This window comes from Heliangelus exortis, chromosome Z (assembly GCF_036169615.1).
Source record: "Heliangelus exortis chromosome Z, bHelExo1.hap1, whole genome shotgun sequence".
NCBI lineage: Eukaryota > Metazoa > Chordata > Aves > Apodiformes > Trochilidae > Heliangelus > Heliangelus exortis.
In genome coordinates, this window is record NC_092454.1 from 23575643 (window position 1) to 23594916 (window position 19274).

Sequence of the window (19274 nt, forward strand, 5' to 3'; positions counted from 1 at the left end):
ATTGATGAAGAGAAAGAAAAATACTCCAGTATTGTCAAACAGATATGGAATTAATACATTTAGACAGAGTGCTACTTACTTGTTAGGATTTTATTGCAAGCTTGATAACCTCTTAGTGATTTTTTGACAAGCTTGATTGTTTTTATTCTCTTAAACTCTGAGCTGTCCACATCTTATAATTCATGAGTCACTTAGCAGAAGTACCTTATATGTTTATCATTTCTCTTTGCCCTTCATATATGGTGAAAACAGCAATAAATGTCTTGGTTGCTTTCCTTAAATAAAGAAGCTCCTAAAAAAATCAACAAAAAAATGTTTCCCCCTGTACTTGGCACTGGTGAGGCCTCACCCTGAGTACTGTGCTTATGTTTGGGGTGGCTCAATACAGTAAAGACATCAAGGTTCTGGAATGAGTCCAAAGAGCAATAAAGCTGGTGAAAGGTCTGAAAGACAAAACTTTTGAGTGGCTAAGGGCACTGGGGCTGTTTCATCTGAAGAAGAGGAGGCAGATGGGAGACCTCAGTGCTCGGTACAACTGCCAGAAAGGAGGCTGTAGCAAGGGGGCTGTTGGTTTCTTCTCTACTAGGAGTAGAGGTAATGTCTTCATGTTAAATCAGAGGATGTTTAGGTTGGATCTTAGGAAAAACTTCCTTACTGAAAGGGTTCTTAAGAACTGAAATGGGCTGCCCAGGAAAATGCTTGAATCACCATCTCTGAATGTGTTTAAAAATCATATAGATACAACGCGTAGGAACATGGTTTAGCAGTGGGCTGGTGAAGCTACTTTGGTAGAGTTAGGTTAAAGGTTGGACTGGATTATCTTACAGGTGTTTTCCAACCTGAATGATACTGTGGTTCTATGATTCTATGTTCCTGAATACTTAAAATCTTTAAAATACATCGAATGAAAACTCAGAAGTGAACCAAAAATTCCATGTGCTTATTTACTACTCATGGGTTTTTTGTTCCCATCATTAGAGCAGTACATCTGCAGAAGATGAGAAAGAAAATGCAGTCTCAAAACCTTGTTTGTATGTTCTAGTACTTTTTATGACTGGAGGAGAAAAGAATAGGTTTGTACATTTTCATAACTGTTTACATCTAATTCATCTTGCTTTTATGTAGGAGATGGATTGAGTGATATTTTAAAGCAGTTATGACTTCAAAGCATTGTAGGATAATTTATGTTGAGGAAGATCTCAGAAGGCCCACAGTTCAACCAGCAGCATCAGCTGTGAGGTTTCTCAAGGTCTTGACACCAAGACAGCAGAATCTTTCTGGACAGCTTTTCTAATTACTTTATTTTTAAACCATAAGTTATTTGCATCAAATAATTAATGTAAATTCCTCATTTTTTGCTTGTTTATAGAATTCCAGTTATTGGAAAGGCTTACAATTTTGCGCAGAGCTCAGGGGAAGTGTGGTAACAGCCTGCTGTGTTAAATCAATTGTTAAGCAAGCTGGAAGCATCTCAGTTTTGTCCTGCTCCTATATACTTCCCAGCTCAATGGCAGTCATTGAAATACTGTAATTAATAGCTCATATTCAGTAAGTGGTGTGGTATCTGAAAAGTTTTCAGCTTTGGAAAGGATTTTAGATTGTTTTCATTACTGGATATGGAGAGATTCTCCTCTGTTACTATAGCAAAGCTGCTGGCTAGTTCTCTAGCTATTCTTCTTTAAAATTTATGCTCCATTGATCTAGATGATGATGGATTATCATGGAATGCTTTTATGCAATAGCGCATTGTTTCCTTCCACTTTCTGCCCTTTTCACAATACGGTATTGCACTGTTTGAAATACTTACGTGATACTTCAAAATAAAAGCAGTCTGAATTGCCATTTCTTTATGCATTATATGGAGTACTAGAATTTATGAGCTATGAAAATTAAGTTCAAATATATGACTTAGTCTTGAAAAAAGGTATCTAATGTGAAGAAAGAATGCTCACCAGGGCTCTTCCAGTCATAGCTGTGGAGACATCAGTGAGACTCAGCAGATTCCTGGTGAAAGTGGGGTGTTTGAACACTCAGCATTCAGTGTGGTTGCAGTTTTGAGTGTGTGGGCCCAAGTGCATGTTTGCTCGCCTTGCTCTACATCTACATCACTTGAAATAAAGTCAAAGGTAGCTGGAGTGAGCACTGGGTAGCCGTAAAATAAGCTGGACTGAAAGGGACCACAGGGCATCGGGGAAAAGGTGGAAAGCACATTGTTCCTTCTGTTTCCTTTCTCTGCCCTCATTACTTTCCAGAGGAGAATACATCTTTTTTGTGCTGTTGTGCCAGGACAATGACATACACTCACATGTACAGCATTTATTCTTGTTTCTTCTCTCTCTCATGCCAAGCGATAGGGAGTATTCCTGATGTCGTAGCTTCTGTGCTCTGCACACATTCTACAGAGGAGGAGGGGAAAGAGAAAATACGTAGGTGTTTCAGGGAAAAGATCTGTTCTTGTGGACAAAGAGATTGAGAGAAAAGACAAGAGGTTGTCTCCCTGCCTGTCCATCAAACTTGTGCTTGTTCAGGAGAAGCCTTGCTCTCAAAAGTGTTGCAGCCTGACCTTTCTGTTCCTGCCACATCCTCAATACATGAGGAGGACCCTTGTTTTATGGTTTTCTTCTCTATTCTCATAGGTTATAGGGCACAGCTTTTTCCTTAGCTGCTTGTTATTAGTTATTCTTTTCTGTGCTGCTGTAATTGCTAAACAGTATGCTAAATGCATAACAATAATTGATTACAGTGATGCAATGTGGTCCATGGTGAAGCTCAAAATAAGAAAGACTGACAGTCATAAGTCAATATTTCCCTGCTATATGTTGTGGTAAAATCTAAACTTTACTGCTGTCTTAGAGCTTCAGGCTCCCTTTACATTCTGGAGATACCTTCATGGTAGGACACAGAGGGATAGTGACTGCTGCTACTGAGTTCTGAACAGTCCTGTCAACAAGGAGGGCTTTTTACTCCCCAGATTTTAGAGCTGCTTCAGGAACAGGGTTTTTGTTCTTCTAGTCCCTGTTTACTTAGGTATGTGAAAAAGCTAACTATTTTTAAGGCTAATTGTTCAACCTTAACTGTATGCCAGATGCTCAGCAAAGCCATTCCCATCACTCTTTTCCTCAGCTGGAAATGAGAAATAAAATCAATATAAGTAATTTTTATAAATAATAGAGGCTTGTGAGTTGAGATATGGACCGAGCGAGTCACTCATGAGTTACCATCATGGGCAAAAGATTCAACTTGAGGAAAATTAATTAGCAATCAAATCAGGGTAGGATCACCAGAAATAAAAACTAAATCTTAAACACCTTTCTCCACTGCTCCCTTCTTCCCAGGCTTAACTTCACTCACTCTATTATCCCTACCTCCCAAGAAGACTGAAGTCACTAAGGTCAGAGGGAAAGAGGAAGCTGCCACTCTTCATGCTCTGCTGAGGTTGGGTCTGAGGCTATTGGTGGTGACAGCCCTTTGATATGGGCTGTTCTGGGATTCTCTAGGGGGAGAAGAGAATGTGAATACCAGTACTGTAGAAACCTATCATCTTCTCCAAGTACATTAAGAATATCTGAGAGCTTTTGCAGTAGTCTGAGGAAACCTGTCAGTGACCTGCTAAGCTAAGAAATATTCTGCCTTAATCACAGGGTGTGTTTGCTTTAGGTGTCTTGAGTATAAAGGTAAAAACTTGGGCATTTTCAGTGGAAAATACTTTCAAGTTATTTAAATAACAGTCCCTTCTCATCTAGTGGTCTTGGTCATTGGAAAAGAAAACCTGGTAAAACATACCCTTTCTCTAAGGGCAAGAAATATTTATTTTATGCAATTATAGAATCATAGAATTTTGGGGGTTGTAAAAGACCTTTAAGATCATCTGATTCCAACCCCCCTCCCATGGGCAGGGACACCTTCCACTTGATGGGGTTTCTCAGAGCCTTGTCTGACCTTAAAAACCTGTAGGGACAGTTCCAATTGTGTAACTTTAACAGGCCTAAAAATTTGTGTTTGAATTACATGTGATGAAAAAATGCATTCTTTTCATTACTGTGACTGAAATCAACAAGTGTAGCTGCTCGCTTTAAACTCTTTTTGGATGTAATTTATTAAACTACAGGTATGTTAATATGCAGACAAAACAAGCAAAAGATCATGTTGTTTATGCCTTCATTATTCTGTAATCATAAATAGAAGCTCTTGTTTGGTAAGCTGCTTTATTGACATTCTAACAAACAATATGGCTGTACTGTAAAGAGTAGGTCTTTTAACTGTTGCAGTAATTAATATTATTCTAAGTATTTTAAGTATGCTTTTTGGACATACTTGAGTCTTTACTTTTTTACTCTTATTTTCAGGGAAATTCAAATGGCATTGCTACGGTGGATGTTTCAGCAGGTTTTGTGGGACTGGAAAGCTATGTAGAAGTACCAGCTATCTTCCTTACAGTATTTGCAACGTATGCAGGACCTTTGCTTTGGGCCATTCATCTGCTGTGCTACTTGAGTTCTGAAGTTAGCAGGTAATCAGGTCTTAGACTAAAGTAACATAGATATAAACATCTTCCACACAGTGTACAAGCAAGTAGCTTTTTCAAATCTTGTTTTTTTTCTTGGAATTTAGTTTCCTTTTAAGAAAATGCATGTTCTTTGTTTGGTATGAGTTTGTATGACCTCAGTATTCCAGTTTAATTTTCTTTCCAGAAACTTAGTCCTGGGAATATATATGTATGTTTCACTGATTTTGTTTCTTAATGATTTCTCAGTTTGCTGTGATAAATTACTTAAAATTTGATTGCATTTTGTTTTAACAACATGTGCTGCCTAAAAGCATTCATCTTGTCACCTATTAAATAGCACATCTGGGAAGAACTTCTTAAAGTAATAGAATAGAATTCAGACTCCACTAACCTCATGTTCTTTGACTGTCTGTCCTTGTTTAGCATAATAACACACAACATTTTACAAATAAAACAGATTTATTTTATTATATGTTGCTAGTTATTGCAGTCATTTGCAGCTAAAGTATTTGTGTATCTTGTTTGGCTATCTTGTGTAGCAAATGGTTCATGTTAAATGAACTTGAAAACATAGGAAACACAGTTGGAAAGTGGCTTCTGTAGCTTAAAAGTGTGCATGTAAAACCCAATTGGACTCTCTAATACTGCATTTAACTTGTCATCCCAGGCTTAAAAACTCAGAGATACAGTATGTTAAAATAGAGAGGAGCTGTAAATTCTGTATTGTATAATATCAATTCAGAAGTCCAAAAAAGTTGAGACATTTCCACAGAAATGGCATTTGACAGCAACTAGCAGTATTTTCTGTTTTCTGTGGAATTAAGTGTACACTTCTTTTTTTTTTTTTTTTTTTTGGTGGGGCGCAAAATGATGCAGGCTTGGCAAGTAGGACTTTAGACAGTACTCAGTTTATCATGACTCTTTGCCTTAGTTTGTAAAACTCTGTCTTCCATTACTCTACAGGGTGTCATCTGGTCTCATCCTGCTGGTGCTTTTTGTTTTCTTGCTTTGCTCTTCTTTTGCTTGTTTGTTTTGGGCTGCACCTACACTTGGAACCTGCGTGTTCACCAAGGTTGTAAGAAGATAGGGTCCCCAGCTAACCAAGAAGCATAGTGAAGGTTTTTGAACCACAAAAGACCTGTTCTGATAGGCTAAATTCGTACACAGGCATTGTGTCCATTGCTCTGTATTAACAGGAACATTTAGCAAGTTGTGTTACTCATCCTGTTCCAAGATTTGTCTGTCTTCCATATTCCTCTAAAGAAATCTGTCTCTTTCATGGAATTAGGCAGCGCAGTGCTAGGTGATTGTATCACTCTAGCAATGTACTCCTTATTGTACATTGAGACTCACTTAACAATGTTGCCTTCTAGTCTGAGGTCAGCTATGTTGAAATCAGCTTTGGTTTTGTTTAGACTGATGCTAAGTATAGGTCTTTATGTGTAATGCCTCTAAAAGTCTCTAAAAGTGAGCAGTCTTTTTTTCTGCTCACTCTGATATTTTTCTGCTTCAGGAGGGGTAGATGTGGAATGCACTACGTATTGATGTCTAGATATTTATAACCACCAAAACCCTTTTCTTGAATTTTCCTTGCTACTTGGTTTTGACTCTAAACTCAGATTTAACTCTGTTTCCAGTGCTCCTCAGTTTAGATTTAGTTAGTTCGTTGCTCCATCAGTACATTTTTTCCAGTATCTCACCTCAGCAAGTTTTCTGCATTCTTTAAACCCTCTTTAAAGAGTTACTGTCTACATACAGTTTTGTCTTCTGGTAAATATATGACCCACGATCCTGGTTATTACTTACGTTCTATTAATCTACTGTTTTTCCTTATTCTTTTTGCTCTCTTCCATGCTTTTCAACAAATAGTGATGGACATTTTCACAGGTTACATCTATGTTCATGTGTTGCTGGTTTTATAGCAGTTGCACTTCCCGTTCATTATTATGCCGTAGGTGTTTTGGAACTGGGGTTTTTTGCTTGTGCTTGGAGGACTCTGAACACAGAGAAGCAGACCACCTCAGTGTCGTTGTCAGGAGGGAAAGGGAAAGAATAAGAGTTCCCATAAGAGTTCTTGAGTTCAAGAGCTCAAGTTTTTATGTTGTTTAAATCCTAGACTACAGACTGTGATTAACGCTAAGATGCAATAAAGAGAAAATGGTACCATATGTTCCTCTAACAAAATAATAAAAAACTTTCTGTAGCAAAATCTTAAAGGATCTGTACTTATTCGGTATTGTTTCAAATGATGTGCCTCTCTAGTAGTGCTGGTTGTTGTTCCGATGTTTTCTTGGTTGAACTTTCGCAGATTAAAAGCTCAGCTAGTAGTGTTGCCAGGTACAGTGCTGCTTTAATCTGCTCTCAAGTGGGTAGCTGTGACCTGTAATACCCACATCACTGATATAAGTAGAATCCACCAAGTAGCTTGGGTCTGTAGCCATTTAAGGCACATTGGGTCAACTGGTAAGGTTGTTTACTCTGTGTAACAGTGATTAACTCTGAATTGGAATCTCTGTGGCCACTGGGGCTTGTGTTAAGTTGGCATGTTATGGTGCTTTGAACTTAGTCCATATGCTTTTTATTTTATTCTTCTATTTCTCTATGGCTGGACAGATGTTTGTGTCACTACTTGGTCATTCATTAGTTGTTGAACCCAAAGCTGAAACTACAGGAGTCAGCTGCTTCTTATGTTTTAAATGTATGGGAGACTCAATGTTTTTTTTTAAAACTGCTGGATGCTTTAGAATGTCATTTATAAAGGCTTCTTGTTTGCCATTTTATATGTGGTATGTGTTGGTCAGTTAAATTCAAACCCTTTCCTTTCCTTATATGGTCCGGAATGCAAGATAGAAATCACTCCTACCTGAGGGCATACAAGGTGGGATCTGTTGGTCACCAATGCAGGCAAGCTAATCAGGCATCTCAAGACTGGAGGCAACCTTGCATGGGCTGCAGTGACCATGCTCTGGTGGAATTCACAGTGCTAGGGGTCATGCGTCAGTCAAGGAGCACAGTCAGGACCCTGAATTTCAGAAAAGCAAACCTCCAGCGCTTCAAGGAATTATTCAACAGGGGCACCCTGAGAACTGGTCCTCGGGGACAACAGAACAGAAGAGCTGGCAGATCTCCAGGGGACACTGTCCATAGAATGCAAGAGATATTGATCCCCAAGTGTAAGAAATCTAATAAGGAAGGGAAGAAACCAGCATGGTTGAGCCATGACCTGCTCGTCAGACTAGAAGACAAGAGAAAACTGTACTGACATTTCAAGAAAGGATCTTGGGAGGAGTATAGAGATGCTGTCTGATTGTGTAGGGATGAGGTCAGGGAGGATAGGGCATAGTTGGAGCTAGGCTCAGCAAGGGCTGTAAAGAAAAACAAGAAGGATTCTACAGGTACATCATTGAAAAAAAGAAGGTTAAAGAAAACATACCCCCCCTGAAGAGCAAGTCTGGTGAGCTACTAACAACAGATGAGGAAAAGGCTGAGGTTTTCAACAGCTTTTTTTCCTCAGTCTTAACTGGCAACCTCTCTCTCAGTACCTCCCAAGTTAAAAACCACAAGGAGGTGACCAAGGCAGTAGAGTATTCACTCTATGTGAATATCAGGTTCATGACCACCTGAGGAACCTGAACATACATTAGTCTATGGGACCTGATGAGATGCACCCCAGAATCCTGGGGGAATTGGTGGATGTAGCTGCCACGCCAATCTCCATGATACTTGAGAAGTCAGGGCAGTCAGGTGACTGGAAGAAGAGACACTACACCTGTTTTTAGAAAGGATAATAAGGAGGACCCTAGGAACTACCGACCTGTCAGCCTCATCTCTGTGCCTGGGAAGGAACATCACGGAGCAGATTCTACTGTGTCTGTAAGGCATGTGGAGGACAGGGAGGTGATCCAGGACAGCCAGTGTGGCTTTACTAAGAGCAAATCCTCCCTGACCAACCTGTGGCTTTTTATGATAGGGTAACTACATCAGTGGGCAAGGGATGACCTGTCAGTGTGATCTGTCTGGACTGCTGCAAGGCCTTTGACACAGTTCCCCACAATATCATACTTGTCAAACTGGAGAGGTATGGATTTGATGGGTGGACTGCTCAGTGGATAAGGAATTGGCTAGATGGTTGTATCTGGAGGGTAGTGGTCACTGGCTCCAAGTCCTGATGCGGACCGGTGACAAGTGGTATCCCTCACAGGTCCATACCAGGACCTGTACTGTTAATATTTTGATCAGTGATATAGACAGTGGGATCGAGTGCACCATCAGCAAGTTTGTGGATGACACCAAGCTGAGTGGTGCTGTCAATAAGCCAGAGGGACAGGATGTCATCTAGAAGGACCTGGACAAACTGGAGAGGTGGGCCCAGGTGAACCTCATGAGGTTCAACTTCATGAGGTCAGAACAATGTGCACTATCAGTACAGGCTTTAAGGATAAGGTTTTTGAAAGCAGCCATGCAGAAAAGGACCTGGGGTGCTGGTGGGTGGAAAGCTGGACATGAGCCAACAGTGAATGCTTGCAGTCCAGAAGGTCAGTTGCATCCTGGGCTGCCTCAGGAAGCATGGCCAGCAGATGGAGAGAGGTGGTTCTGCCACTTTGCTCTGGTAAGACCTCACCTGGAGTACTGCATCCAGTTCTTCCTTCAAAGGAAGAACATGGACCTGATGGAACAGGTCCAGAGGAGGGCTGCAAAAATGATCAGGGGCTGGAACACCTCTGCTGCAAAGACAGACTGAGGGAGCTGGGGTTGTTCAGCCTGGAGAACAGAAGGCTCTGGGGAGATCTAATCTGTACCTGAAGGGGATTTACAGGAATGCTGGAGAGGGACTGATTGCAAGGGCCTGTAGTGATAGGACAAGGGGCAATGGTTTTATATTAGAGAAGAGCAGATTCAGATTGGATGTTAGGACAAGGCTCTTTACCATGAGGTTGGTGAAAAAATGGAACATGTTGCCCAGGGGGGTAGTTGAGGCCTCATCCTTGGAGATACTCAAGGTGAGGCTTGATGAGGCTCTGTTCCTGATCAACCTGATCCAGTTGAGGGTGTCCCTGCTTACTGCAGGGGGGTGGATTAGATGACCTTTAGAGCTCCTTTCCAGCCCAAATCCATTCCATTCCGTTCCAGCATGCTTTCTCCCTCATGCATGCTTTTACCTGTATGCGTGGTCTTGTCCTTTTGCATATTGCAGTTTTGTTTCTGCTGCTCACTCTTGTATACTTTTCTCTCTTGTGTGTGAATAAGCCTTCTCTTTCCCTCACACTCTACCTGTTTTCCTCCTCTCTCAAGCTTTCCCACTCTTTCACGTGTGCTTTTTCTCTCTCTCTGTTGCATATTTCCTCTTTTTCTTGTGCTTTCTGTCTCTGGCATACTTCCCCCATCGCACTTTTTTGCACTTTCCCTCTGTGGGTTCTGCTTTCCCTCTGTCTTTCTTGTTTGAATGTTCCCACTCTTGGGCATAATTTGCCTTCCTCATGCAGCCATTGTCCTCTGTCCTGCACTGGAGTACCCAAAACTGGATCCAGAAGCCCAGTTGTGATGTCACCACTGCTCAGCAGAGAAGATATGTTCTTCAACTTGCTGGCCCTACTTTTCCCTCTCTAGCACTGGGTTGGATCAAAGGAACATTGCCTTCTCGTGTTTAACTTTTTGCTCACCAGGACCAACTTAGGACCTACTTTGACAAGCTGTTTTCCATATGGTCAGCCCCAAGCCTGTGCTAGTGCATGTGTTTATTTTTCCCCAGGGGGAGGATTTGGCATCTTCCTCTGTTAAACTTCTTACATTTCTTGTCAGCTTATTTCTCTAGTCTGTTGAGGTGCCTCTGAGTGGCAGTAGACTCATCTTGCACTATCAACCACTCCTTCCACTCCTGTTTTGTTTGCAGATTTACCAAGGGGGCATTCACTCCTGTTGTCCAGGTCACTAATGAAGATGGTAAATAGTATTGGCCTCAATGTAAAGCCCTAGGATTGAGGAATAGTTTCTGACCCGCTGGTGTACTTTGTGCTGCTAATCACAGCTGTGTGAGCCTGGCAGTGAGGCCAGTTTTCAGTCCACCTCACTATCCACTATCCTAGCTTTGACTGCATCACTTTGCCTGTGAGGATGTTATGGGGTATAGTGTTAAAGAGCCTCTTTGTAAGGTGAAGGTGCATTAGATATGTGTAGCCCATGTATCTTCAGGCCCATGTGGTAAGATGGAATAGAAATAATAACTTGAAATAATAAATTTGCTATGCAAATGTAGTTGGAAACCATTAACCAGTTTGCTTCCATCTGCTGAAACATGTAGAACTATAAAATATTCTGCTCATAAGGAAAGGTATATACATTTCTAAAATAATTAAATGGCATGTGATAGACAGTTGCATGGAAATTACTGCCACTTTTAGTCCTTTAGGCTCTCCTGAGGAACTTGGCAGCTTAAATGGGATGGGATATTCACAGACAGAAACAGTAAAAATAACTCTTTGGCTTCAGTCTCCATGGAAACTGTGCATTAGTTCTTGAAACCATGTTTAAGGCAGGGAGCACTGATTAAACAGATGCCTAAACTAAACCAAGTATTCTCTGTATGACTTGCATAAATTCCAGAGAGCACCTGATTTGTGTAAGGGTACTTTTCGCAGTGACCGCTGTATAGCTCTGATCTGAAGTAGAACATTATTTTTTGGGATCCTTATGAATGGGAAAAGGGCTACGTTTTTGGATAATCTGACCGCACTGTGCAGTACATTCCAGGAAGATTCAGTTTACAAGCTTCTCCCCAACTAAAGTTTTCATGTGTGTAACATTGACAGTGTTGTGTAATTACCACTCTTTAGCTATACATTATGATAGTTTTCAGATTATTTGCACATTGGAATCTTTGTTTTAATTGGTGTAATGAGTCAGGTATCAGGGTGGACTGGTGGATCTTCCTAAGCATTAGAAGGCTGTGTGCTTATTGGCTTCCTTAGTGATCAGAAGTTGCGATGGCTCTTTCATGTTAGCAAACAGCTTTAGGTATTGAAAAAGGAAGTTATGTCTAACATGAGGATGTTAATAGTTGCAAAACTTTTAATTTTAGGCCATGGCAATGTAGTTTGTTAATGCCATTTGTTAATGTAGAATGCCAGCACAGCAAACTTAAGTCTTGCTGTGAATTCTTTTATAATAGCTGATCTAAACTGAATTCAGAAGGCACAATAACTAAAGTAATTTCAGTAATTAAGATCATGTTTTGCCATCTTCAACCTAATGTGTTTGATTCATGGAGTCCCCCATTCACAACCCAGATTAATATAATCCTTTTTCTTTCTGACATAAGAGGGACATGCAATGAATGTTTCAATACACTTCTTTTTTTGAGTCCTAGGGGGAAAGTGCAGCCCTCCTTAAAGACAAAGGAACAATCCAAACTCTTTTCCCCAAGCCCTTCCACATTTTACATAGGTAGTTTTTAATTCTTCTGATTTCATTCCATTCTCTCTTCCTTAGGTTAATTAAAGCTGAACAGATGTTTACATCTAAGAATATACTGCTGCTTCATTCTCTAGAATGGTAAAACCTGTTATCTATTGTTTGCCATTTGTTCCATTCTCTTAATAAAAAAATAAATGAAAGGTACAAAAGAAAGTATCTACTTATTTGCTGGTGTGTATGGGAATCTGGAAATGATTTGATAAAACTGGAGAGAGATTTTATTGCCACAAGCCAGAATTTTTAAGTTTTACTCACTTAGGTGCCATTGCAGTGATAGCTGAAGAGTTCTCTTAGACATCATTATTGCTCTGTGACAGATACCATTTCATTCCTTTGCCATGCTGGTCAGATACAACTTTTTCTGTGAGGTTTCCCTCAGGTTGCCATGACTCTTGGTATTGAAATATATTTTCTTAGTAGTGAAAAGTGATCCAGCAAAGTAGCATTGCATGCAGTTGTCTGTACATAATAAATGAATGACAAGTTTCTTCAAAATCATTTGCAAAATAAATGCCATCCTCCTGCTCGAGGGACCAGCTATGCAGCTGTGTTTTAGGATCTAAAGAACTTTCTAAGTAAATTTTAAGGAAAGTGTGTACACAGGATTTATAAATAGACAGATTTGGGGTGGGTTAGGTTATTTTTCCTTTGTGTAGAAAGATGTAAGCTTTTGTCCAGATTTGAAACTTAAAGAATTTGGTTCTAATTTTTGGTGGAGTTGGCATATCTGACATGAGGTTTGTTTTCTAGTAATGGCTGATGATCCTAATAGAGAAATGGTGCTCCATTGTGCTAGTTACTGACCAAATGCATCATAGATTTGGCCACACAGCTTTTAAATGGTCATGTTGATACTGTGTATTGCCATTGGTATGAGATCGTTCTCACCAACAGAACCGCTGGCTTAGGTTGAGGCCACTTAACATAAGCACTTTTTTTTTTTTTTTTTTGTGAGTAATCAATCATGAATTGAGATGAAAGGGTTATAAAATTCGTTGTCCAAACTCTAGTTCAAAACTTTTATGGTTACATTGTCCTTCTCCCTTTGCTCTTCTGGTATTCTTCTGACTTACAAAATTATGCTCAAAGCCACATAGCAGAGTTTGCTCTACAGCCTTCAAGTTCTCTGTGTATCTGTAGAACTATAAGCTTCTTCTTGATCTATCCAGAAAGCAGTTACACCATATTGCTTTGCTGTACAAAAGAATGCAGTTCTTCAGTCTTGCTTGGAGACTCTGCATTGTGAGATGGTATTTTTGCACAATCCTGTATGGACAGATTTACAAATGCTGCTTATGAAAAACAGTTCATTGAATTCAATACACACAAAAACTTACTGTATCTATTAGGAGAATCCATATTAATGGCATTGGGCGGGAGTAATCTGTGGAATGTCAATTTCAGGCAGAAATTCTGAGATCCAGTGGCAAATAACCAGTATTTCTTCAAAGAATAATTGTAATATATACAGGATCTGTTAGCAAGACTCAATAAAGACTTCAAAAGCCTCTGAAAATATGAAAAAAAAAATTGAAAGAAAGGCTGATAATTTTTTCTCTCTAAATAGATTTCTGATAGTCCTCCCTACTAATGAACCATGTCTGTTGGAGCTTAACAGAGGAAAGCAAACTTGCATCAAAGTTGCAGGATAGCAAGTGGTCACGTGGCATATAGTTTTCAAAAATCATAGCCACTGAGGTGCAATAAAAGGAATTTTAGTGAGTTCTGATTAAAACAATAAGATTTATCTGTACTGACATCTGAAAAAATTTATTTGGGAAGTCCACTTAGCTGCTAGGTGAGGAAGGACTCTGAAGCTTGGTACTGCATTACACTTTTCCTGTGTGCTTCCCCTCTCTGACTTACTGTCCTTTGTTCTCTCTTGCTTTGTCCTCTCTCATTCAGTTGGTATCTCTGTACCTTTCTTGGTATCTTCTCCATCACTCTCTTGCTCTTCCATTACCACCTCCCTCCTGTTAAAGCTTCCCTTCTGTCTCCAACACACTTTACACCTCTTTGATGTGCTTTGCCTCTCCTCCTCTCACACTTACTGTCTCACTTGAGGATTTTCTGACTTGTGACTAAAATTTGCAACTGGCCTGTGCCAACTGAGAAGTGATGCAAGGATACTAAGTTTAGAATTCATAGAAAAATGGAATTGCTAAACGACCTTAAAGATCATCTAGTTCCAAACCCCTTGCATGGGCAGGGACACCTCCCACTAGACCAGTTTGCTCAAGGCCCCATCCAACCTGGTCTTAAACACTTCCAGGAAGGTGGCAGCCACAACTTCTTGGACAAGCTGTTCCAGTGTTTCGGCACCCTCAAGGAAAGAATTTCTTCCTGATATCTAATGTAAACCTCCTTTCTTTAAGTTCTAAACCATTTCCCCTTGTCCTCTCACTACACACCCTTTTAAAAAGCCCTATCCCAGTTTTCTTTTAGGCCCCCTTTAGGCATTGGAAGGTTGCTATAAGGTCACCTCAGAGCCTCTTCTCTAGGCTGAACAACCCCAGTTTCCTTAGTCTGTCTTCATCAGGGAGGTATTTGCTCATGCGCATGAGTTGTCCCAACCGAACTGGGGCACCTCAAATGAGGTTTTACAAAGGGTTGTTAAACTTCTTTTTTTCTCTTTTGCTATCCCTATCTCTCTGTCTCTTTACACTCATCTTCCTCCCTGCTCAAGCTATTCCTCTCAGTCTTGCTTTCCCACTCTCTCACAGATGCTCCCCCACTTCATGCACTTTCCCATCTTTCATGTCTGGGACTTAATCTCTCATGTGTCAGTGTTCCCTGTCTCTTGTTTGCAGGCTTTTCTCACCTGTCGTGCACATGCTTCCTCTCCTCACACATGCTTAGCCTCTCTTTCATGGACTTCCCCACTCTTGTGCTCTCCTCCTCCATCATATTTCTTGTATGTACTTACCTTCTCATGCTTGTGATTTCTTGTGCTCTCACTTGGTTGTTTAGTGTTACACTCTGGTTGCTCATTTGCTTCTGCTCTTGCTTTACCTTCTCCTGGGCTCCTTTTGTTTCAGAAATGTTTTCGTTCTCTTTTGGATTTTTGGATGTGCTTTGCCTGTTGCACATGCTTCTCTTCTCCCTCTTATCCCTCCCTTGTGTGCTTAAACTCATTAGCACACCTTCTGGCATGTTTCTTCCCTCACCTGTTCTCTCACTTTCTCCATGTTTTTTCTCACCTCTCAAATGCACTTTCCAACTCACTCACTTTCCCCAGTGTTTTTGCTTTCAATTTCTTGTGCTGCCTTTCTCAATATCATGCTATACATCTCTCTGACACACTTTCCCTGTTTTTCCTTTTTATTACCTTGCATATTGTTTGCCTTTCTTTCATGATTTACCTCTCTAGGTTTTTTCTTCTCTGTCCAGTGGACTTCCTACCTCTCAACCTCCTGCCCCTTGTCTTATCTCTTGGATACACTCTTCTTCCCCTTGTATTCCCTTTCTTTTGCAACTTTCTTCTCTTGTTCAACCTCACTTCTGCTCTCTATCTTTTGCTTTGCCATTCTGTCTTTTGCTTTCACCATCTCTTGCATGATTTTCCATCTCTGAAACATTTTCTTATTTGCATGCAACTTCCCTTGGTTATGCTTTTGTTGTCTTGTGCTTCCTTATTTCCATGGCTCATTTTCCCTCTCTCTGTTGCACAGTATGCCCTTCACTATCCTTATTTCTCGGATGCATTCTTGCTCTGTCACCTGTGCTTTGTCTCCTATATGCTTTCCTTTTGTCTCTTGTGTCCTTTGACTTGTATGTTGTTTTTTGTCTTCTTGTGTTTTCCTCTCTTTTGTTTTCCCCTTCTCTGTCTTGCTTTCCTGATCTCTTTCCTCATATTGCATGTTTTCTGCCTGTTGCAGTTTTCATCTCGCTTGCCTACAGTTTTCCTTTTGCTCATGCTTCTTGTCGCTTGTGACTTTGCTCTCTTGTGCTAGCCCTTGCTAACCTTTGCCATCTCTTTCCCTTTCACTTGCATCTCCCTTTACTCTTACCTCCTCTCTGCTCAGCCCCACCTTTCCCTCTCTCCCTCTCGATTTACTTTTCTTCAGTTTTCCCTCTGTCTCTTTTGTTTTCACCTTTCCTTCTCACTATGCCCCTCACCTGCCCTCTCCCTGAAACACTTTTCCTCTGTATACTTTTTCCTCTCAATTGCATAGTATCTCTGCCACATGCTTTCTTCTTGTTTGCATGTTTCTTCTTTCTCTTTCGCTTGCTTCTCTCTTTCTTCCCCACCCCTAACATGCTCACCCCGATCCTCTGTCAAGCCATTCCCATTTCTTGGTCACCAAATCTGACATACTTCATCTCTTACATATGCTTTGCCTCTCTTTTTCAAATGCTTTGCCTCTTTCAGGTGTTTATTTGATCTTGTGGATTTGCTTTACCACTCCCACATGCTGTTGCACTCTATGGTGTGCTTCTCCTCTCTGCTATGATCACCTTGACTGTGTTTTCTGTATCTTAGTTGTGCTTTTCATCTTACTCTCATCCTACCCATCTGTGTCTCTTGCCACCTTCCCTGTTTCCCTTGCTTCCTATCTCTCTCAGTCTCTGTCCTTTCTCCTCCTCTTTCCCTCAGTTCTCTCCCTTCCCTGTCCTCCTTGCATTCCCACTCTCTCTCTTGCACAGTTCACGTGGATCTCATTCTATTTGTGTCTCTCTCATGCTTTGCATCATCTGTTGAGCAGAAGTGAGAGAGAATACTGACTCCTTAGTATTCCACCCCTCTCAGACCCCTCAGGATCCTAAGACCCTCCCTTTAGGTCCTCTTACCGGTACCAGAAATTAGCACAGTCCACTCAAACCATAACATGTATATTTTCCTTTCTTGGACACATTGCCTCTCACAAGCACTGCCCCTGTCGTGCACATACTTTGTGTCTCTGGCAGGCATGCTACATTGTCCTTACTTCTTCTGCATACTTTTTGCCTCCCTTGAATAAGCTTTTCCTCTTGGCCTTACAACATAAGAAATTTTGACTCCTTCACCCTGTTATATCTCTGTTTCTCCATCTCATGTTTTCCTTCTCTTGCACATACTCTTACATGCAACCTGGCATGCTTGAGCACTCTTGCACACGTCCTCTCTCTCACACTTCTGCTCTCTTGCTTCCAAAACCTCTTTGTTTGCCCCGTCTTTCGTGCTTTCACTCTCATACACTATCCCATCTTGTAGACTTCCATTTTTTTTGGAAATACCTTCTCTCTCATGCTTTCTTGTGCTTTCCTTCTCTAGAGGTGCGCTTTCCTACTCTTGTTTGTGTGCTTTCCTTCTCTCTTTCTTACATGCACTTTCCCTGTCTTGCATGTGTTTCTATGTCTTTTGCTTGCATTGCATGTGCTTACCTTCTTACGGTTTACTTCTCCCTCCAGCCCTCAAATAGGAATTCCTTTTTCTTGCACTCATATTTTCACTTTCCCGTTCTTGTATTCCCTTTGTCTCTCACAACCTTTCCCTCTCTCACGTACTTCCTTTCATGCTTTCTTACACTTTCCTCACATGGCTTTCCTTTCTAGCATGCTTTCCTTGTCTGCTACTCTTCTGCATATGCACCCTTTTCCTCTCTTATGTGCTCTTTCTTTCTCTCATTTTTTCCTTTTCTTACAGGTTCTCTCTCACATGTTTTGTTTCTATTCTGTAGTTTACTGTTTTTAATGCTTTCCCTTTGCTACCTGTAGTTTCTCTCCCTGTTGAATTGCCTCACAGTCTCTTGCTTGTACTTTACCTCCCTCATGGACAGTATTTTTTTTCTACTCTTTTCACTTGCTCTTTCAGTTCTCATCTCTTTTATGTTTTCTGCCCATCTCCTTCTCTTGCACTTCCTTTTCACGCACACTCTATTTCTATCATGCTTCCTGTCCTGTTCCATGGTCTTGTCCTTTTGTGTATTGCAGTCTTTGTTGCTCACTCTTGTACACTTTTCTCTTGTGTGCGAATAAACTTTCTCTTTCCTTCACACGCTACTGTTTTTTCCTCTCTCAAGCTTTCTCTTTCCCTTTATTCTCTTTTTCTGTATTCCATTCTTTCTCCATCTCTGTCTCCGTCTTAGCTCTCTGTTGGGCGAACATGTGCTCTTTTCATGTTTTTACCTTTTTCACTCTCCAATTCCCTCTCCCTCTCTCTCTCACTTGGCCATCTTCACCCCTTTCCTTATGTTTCCCTTGCAAATGCATGTTACTCTGTGCCCATTCTTTTTCCACCTTTGTCTTTTCCTCTTTCTCACTCTTTTTCACTCTTTTTACCATTGTCTGTCTTCTTGTATTTTTTTCTTTACCACTCATCTTTTCACTCACTCTCTCCCCATTTCCCTGTTTCAATTTCTCTTTCCCTATTATTTTCCCCTTCTCTTTTCTCATTTTTCCTCATTCCCTCACTTTTCCTCTTTTCTGCCTTTCTGTCCTTCTTTCTCCACCCTCCTTTTCTTCCTCTACTATACCTCCCTTTTTCCCTTTATCATGCTCTCTTTGCATACTGTTGTCTGTTTTCCTTTTCTACTTTCCCCCTTTTCCCTCTTTTCCTCTTTTTCTCATTCTTATTTCTCCCTTTCCCTTTCCCACGCCTTTTTTGTGAATCCCGCTCTCTGTTTCTTCATTAGTGTCTTCAAGCGTCTCTCCCTGTTGCTTCTTTCCACCCATCTACTTCTGTGTTTTCCCTTCCCTGTCATTCTGTTTCCTCTTTTCGCTTGCTTTTCATTCCACACCCTTATCTCCCCTCATTTATGTCCCTTGCTTTCACTTTTTTCTCTCCATAAGGCCCCCAGACTTTTTGTGCTTCCCATTCTCTCTCCTGCCTCCTCTCTCTCTTCATGTCTTTACTTCTATGTCTGCTCTCTCTTTACACTTCCTTTTCTTTTTCCCTTTTTTTCTTTCCTCCCCCTTTCTCTGTATTTCTCTCCTTTTGTGTCTCCCTTTCTAGCTCTCCTTTTCTCTCTTCTTATTTGCTCTTCCCCTTTCTTCCTCTCTGCCTCCATCTTGTGCCATCTCTCCTCCTCTCTCCTGTGTTCCTTCTCTTCCTATCTCTGACCGTTTTCTCCCCTTTTCACCCTGCTTGTTCACTGTCTTACCTTGTCTCCTCACTCACACTCCCTTTCTCTTTTGCTTATTTTTCCCTCTCACTTGTACTGCTTCTGTGCTCTTCTTCACTCTGCCCATCCTCCACTTTCTGCTGTCTTCTGCAGCTGTCAGCTCCTGCTCTTCCATCCATCCTCTTTTTTTGTCTCTCTCCCTTTTCCTCTCTGTCATCCTCCTTCTTTCTGTCTCCTTTTCTTTCTCTTCCACT

At 40.9% G+C, this 19274-nt stretch overlaps 1 protein-coding gene across 2 annotated transcripts in view; it reads left to right on the top strand.

Moving 5' to 3' along the window:
* PIGG (phosphatidylinositol glycan anchor biosynthesis class G (EMM blood group)) overlaps window positions 1-19274 on the top strand; it is an 83270-nt gene that overhangs the window by 51678 nt on the left and 12318 nt on the right. For both annotated transcript variants that reach the window (XM_071731831.1, XM_071731832.1), the window contains exon 12: window positions 4347-4510. In XM_071731831.1, coding sequence (XP_071587932.1) covers window positions 4347-4510 — 164 coding nt within the window. The remainder of the gene's footprint in view (window positions 1-4346; window positions 4511-19274) is intronic.